General features: G+C 37.6%; 1 protein-coding gene across 2 annotated transcripts; it reads left to right on the top strand.

Annotated features, from left to right (window-relative positions):
- The first annotated feature begins 2,256 nt into the window (after nt 1-2,256).
- On the top strand, nt 2,257-4,162 carry LOC122671843 (putative cytochrome c oxidase subunit 5C-4). 2 transcript variants are annotated; one of them, XM_043869291.1, is made up of 3 exons: nt 2,683-2,693; nt 2,929-2,933; nt 3,879-4,162. In XM_043869291.1, exon 3 carries the CDS (start codon nt 3,891-3,893, stop codon nt 4,086-4,088), a length of 198 nt encoding a protein of 65 aa, XP_043725226.1. In that variant the 5' UTR covers nt 2,683-2,693; nt 2,929-2,933; nt 3,879-3,890; the 3' UTR covers nt 4,089-4,162. The 2 variants fall into 2 exon arrangements, with proteins under 2 accessions (XP_043725225.1, XP_043725226.1); XM_043869290.1 differs by lacking the exons at nt 2,683-2,693; nt 2,929-2,933 and adding an exon at nt 2,257-2,311.
- The last annotated feature ends 1,227 nt before the right edge of the window (nt 4,163-5,389 follow it).

Here is a 5,389-nt window from a genome sequence, read left to right as displayed (position 1 = left end):
ATTCTCTTGTAATAGAGGAGAGAGGCGAGAACGTAAGGACATGTGCATTTTATGTGTGTAACCTCTCATGCATGCATACTGATTTGTTGTGCTGATGCAAGATGATCTCGTATATGGGCTTGGCTTCAACAACAAAACACACTGTGCTCCGCAATTTAAACCAGTGGACTAGTGTTTTTTATGCAATGATGCCTTTACTGGGTTTGAAGCCCGGACGGGCATTTCTCTGTTGCACATCTATCCTCTTGTCCCTAAGGACCTCTCCAATTCCCTATACTGTGCAGTGCAGCAGTCTGAGGTGGAGATTTTGACACGTGGCAGCTCTGACATCCAATGGTCTGAAGTCATTGACTTCCATTTTTTTTTTTGTTGAACTCAGCATCATTGAATATCCCAGCTACCACTTGTCGACATCTCCACCCTAAACTGCCACACTGCACAGTTGGAGAGGATTATTTTTCGAGAACTGGCCCTTCCAGTTCTAGGCTTCATCGATGACACTGATTGGAACTAGCGCTTTTTGTGTTTTTTCATGGTCCGTAGTCAGGACTCAGGACTCATGACTCAGGGCTATATCTGGCCCTTAGACTTTGAAGAAGGTCAATGAGTCAGATGGGCCGAGGTTGAAGTTGAATGTGGCCCAGTTTTATCGAATACACATTTTTGCTACTTGGAATTGTGATAGTGGTTATGATGATAATCTATTAGACCCTAAACAAAAGCTTAGGTTAAGTCTTATTGATTCAACCAAAAAGGTTAAGTCTTATCGAATGTTAGATCTTGAATTTTTTCAATTCTAACTTTTGTTTAAGCTTTGACGATGATGGTGACAATGACTATAAGTGGATAGGAGGGAACGAAGAGGGGAAGAAGAGGGAATTTTGCAAGTGATATGAGTTTATCGATTAAGTTGATTAGTCTTATCTTTAGGCTTATTAAATTATGAAAAAAAATGATGTCAAAGGCTATTTTAGGAAGTTTAATTTTATTTTTTATTTTTTTGGATATAGAGCTTGTATAATAGAGGAGCGGGGGGGGGGGAATTAGGGGATGGGGATAGGCCCCAAGGTGGTTTGAACTCTTGGGGTAGTTTAATTCTATTTTCTTGTTAGGCAGGACGAACACTAACATGGGGATTTGGTAAATTTTTTCAAAGTATATATTTGTGGATGGAAAACAAATTTTAAATATATTTATCTTGTAATTATTATTTTTATGTCGTGGATCCAAGAAATTTATTTTCCATGTGCAGGGTGTCAATCGGTCGGTTCGATTGAGTTGATTGGTTTCATTTCATTGTTAGACCGCAATCAAATCATTATAGAAGTTTTTGATTTTGGTTGGATTGGATCTTGTTTCTTATCAATGTTTTTTTAGTAGTGTTTTGTAATCGGCAGACTATAAGATTCGGTTAGGTTCACATTTGGTTTCGGATTTACATGTACACATAAGGCCATTAATGGGAAACTCAAACCACCCCCTAGTTTACACATAAGGCCCCTAGTTATTGGTTTTGGATTTACACGTACACCCCTTGATTTTCAAACAAAACTCAGATCACCTGCTGGTTTTTGAAAAAACTCAAATCACCCTCTCGTTAAGACCCCAATATGACAAATTAGTCCCTACCGTTAGTTTTATGCTGTTAAGTGATGATGTCAGCTAGTTAAATAAGTTTAAATCCCTAAATTACCCTTGACCAATGTTGAAGATGAAGAAAGCATCGTATTATAAATTTAATTCTAATGTTTTAGTATAAAGGTAAAATAGTCTTTTCACACCAATAACTAACAATAGACTAACACCGTAACTGTAAAAAAGATGATTTGAGTTTTTTAAAAAACCAGAGGAAGATCTGAGTTTCGTTTGAAAACCAGGAGGTAACATGTAATTTACCCTTTCGTTTTTAATCTGGTTCTATTGATGCGGTCTTGGTTTTTTATTTGATTCAATCTACTTTTCGGCTTTGGTCAATGCATTTGATCGATCTGGTTTAGTTTCGATTTCTATCGGTTTCATAAAACCCCAATTCAGAAACAAATCGATAAGAATTTTGTTCAATTTGGTTCGTCAGACGACACGTTTTACGCTTTTAGATTGGACCACAGTCCACAGCCTAATATGGTGACAGAATGTCATAGACAGGTGGAAGCCTGGAATAACTGCCCACCCGTCTTGACTTCATTTTACCGCTAAGTCTCATTTTCTCGATCTTTCTAGTCTCACATCTTTCGTTTATATAGACTGCTTTCAAACCCTACAATAAAACACTTCTTCGGTAACTTGGGGGGGAATCAAGAAGACCTAACAGGTACGGTGATTGACCAATTTTTTGTTTTGTACTATTATGCTTAATGTTCTTCAGTTCTGTCTTATGGAATCCTACTTGAATCTGATTCATATTTCACCTCGTTGTTTGCTTTTGTTTCTTCCAGATTTTTTTTTAGTGTTTACTGGAAATTCATACACCGGATGAAGCAATTTTATTTAAAATTTTTTTTGTGTGTGGATTGAAGTAAAACTAAGACGTTTTAATCGAAAAGTTGAATGCCCAAATTGAGGGTTTAAAGTTAAGCAATGTAGTGAAATATCCTCATTAACTGCTGTTGTTTAGCTTGAGTTGTCTGGTCGCTTTTTGTCTTGAACTACTCTTCAGGGTTTCTGCAATAACAATTCTAACAAGGGATGAAGACGTCCCTTGACACAATACTTTTACGGTATGTATTCAATTTAGTTTTAGTCGAAGATCTGGTGTTGTCAAAAACTAAAGACAGATTCCAGTTGCGGTATTAGGATTGACTCGTCTCAGAGTTTGATAGGTCTGTGTTATGTGCCTAATGGTGCCCTATCTAGTGTATGGGCGTTGGATTGGACCAGCTAGCCTAATATGGGATAGGTTAAAGTACTTGATTTAATGTGTTCCATCAGCTCTGGCGTATCGGTCAAATAACTAACATCTGGTATTAGAGGCAATCACCATATCACGGGTTCGAGTCACAGAAAAGGCCCGCTGCCTAATGGAGCCCAATCTAGTGTATGGGCGCTAGATTGGACATCCTAGTATGGGATAGGTTAAAGGGCATGATTTAACGTGTTTGGGGGGGGGGGGGGGGAGTAATTGTTTCGACTTAAATTCAATCTCCTTCATGAAGCTTTGTGAACAGAAGGTTATGTTTTATGAAGACTTAATGAACAAGAGGCTGGGAGTTGTTTCAGCATTTATAATATATTAGGACTTTCATGCATGGGGACCCTGAGAATTGTTCTTCCGTTGTTGTGAGATAGTTTTGAACTGAACCATGATTCTTAATTTCAGTTTGATTCTATCATATCTTGTCAATGGGGTGCTGCATTATGAAGCCATTTTGTAAAGTTAAATGAAGAGTTTCCCAAGTGATTTATTGTAATGTATGATCATGATCAGTTCTTCTTGGCATAAACACTATTAGTCCAGTCCTGTGCATGTTGGGTCAAGCATGTATTTGGGTTCCACAAATGTGATAGACCTGTTAAATACTCAACTTGTGTAATGTGGAATTAGTACTGTGCACCTGTGAGGTAATTTTGAACCATTTGCTGCAGATCCCTGTAGAATACTTACTCTCAGGAAGCATTCGTTAAAGAAATCAAATTGGATTATGTGTAGAAATTTTACGAAAACTCACGGGTACTCAACTAGGAGATATCCTTGCCAATCCAAAGAAGTAAAATCTGCTGATTGCTATTATTTTTTGCTGTAGTGTGGCATTTGTAATAATATTCTTCCTCTGCCCTCAATAAGTGCCATGCAACTTTGCATTATATTATCTTACCACAAATTTTTGATTATGATTCGACATAATGGTTCACCTTAATAGCTGAATTATCGTTGTGAGCAGAACGAATTAAACATGGCTGCTACCCAAAAGATTGGTCATGCGGTTTATCGGGGTCCAAGTGTGATGAAGGAGATCTTCTATGGGCTGACTCTTGGCCTTATGGCAGGGGGATTGTGGAAGATGTACCACTGGAACGTCCAGAGGAGAACAAAGGAGTTCTATGATATGCTTGAAAAAGGTGAAATCAGTGTGGTGGTTGAGGATGAGTAAGGCTATATTTCTCTTTCTTGGTTTATAACATTACCTCTGTTGGAAGAAATTTGAGATTTTTGAAGCTTTCTCATGTATAAAGCATAGATGAACTACCATGAGAACAAAGACTATGCTGATGATGGGTAAGAGATACTAATTCAGTGGCATGTATAATTGCAATACTGGAGCTTATATGTTTACTGTTTTGAAACCAGATTGTCATGTTTTGTCATTTTCTTGGACCTACTTTGTCTCTCTACCCATTGTGAATAGAGAATCTTTTCATCTACTCAATGTGTCCCTCGGATTGGACTTGAGAAAGGGTATTTTCGGACCATGAACTACAGGGTGGGAGTTAATGATGAACCCAATTCAATTATAACATCAAATCATCATGGATGAAGAGATTCTCTCCTTGAGATGTGATTTGATCTTGTGATTGGATTCTGGAATAGTATTTGATTATATTGTAAAATATAGCGTCGTAGTGCACAATGCTCTCGCTACTGTAGGGTCTGGGAGAGGTAAATGTACGCAATCTTACCCCTTCTTCACAAGAGTGGTTGTTTCCAAGTTTTGAACCCACATCCCCAACAAGGTTGCAATAGTTATTGATTGTATTGTAGGAACTGAAAATATTTTTCCAGCTCAATTAGAGGGTCAGATCTAATGAATGATGAGATTTTTTTTGTTTTCACCATGAGCAAAGAGAACCTGGATCTCATTTTCTATGTCAAACATGTTCTCTCTTTACAATAAACTTCGCAACATAAGTATAAGGTATTTATGTTGGGTAGTAGGGAATTTGAGAACATTAAGGAGCTATAAAATCAGAAACCCAGTATTACACTGTTATTATATTATTGATTGTTTAAAGGGTGTTTAAATTATAGGTCTCTCTTATTAAATGTATAAATTGTGATCGAGGAAACTAATTTAATAGAAAATGGGTTCACGCTACTGAGCCTTTTTGTTTTAATTCCGAATGATTGGTGGAGAAGACTAAACTTCTGCATCCAAGTATGAACCTCAAAAGTATTATCCAAACATCTAAATCCTCAGTAGGGTTATCCATATTTGTTTTAGGACTGATGTTCTTCGTGTCGCAGCACAGCTTACGCTCAGCCACATGGGCCTGCCATTTGGGGGGCAAGGTGGCCATTTTGCCTACCCCCATATGTTTGGGGGCAGCCTGTGCCACCGACACAGAGAACATTTGGCCTTTGTTTTAAATTACTTCTTCTATAGTTTAGTTGTTTAAATTTTGTGAAAGATTTATATGTTGATGGGGTATGTTGGCATCTTATACTTAACACGAT

The sequence above is a fragment of the Telopea speciosissima genome, chromosome 8, assembly GCF_018873765.1.
Source record: "Telopea speciosissima isolate NSW1024214 ecotype Mountain lineage chromosome 8, Tspe_v1, whole genome shotgun sequence".
Lineage (NCBI taxonomy): Eukaryota > Viridiplantae > Streptophyta > Magnoliopsida > Proteales > Proteaceae > Telopea > Telopea speciosissima.
This window is presented reverse-complemented; position numbering and strand designations above follow the sequence as displayed.

Coding starts and splice junctions, on each gene's coding strand:
- LOC122671843 (XM_043869290.1), top strand. CDS start 3,891: ATGGCTGCTACCCAAAAGATTGGTCATGCGGTTTATCGGGGTCCAAGT.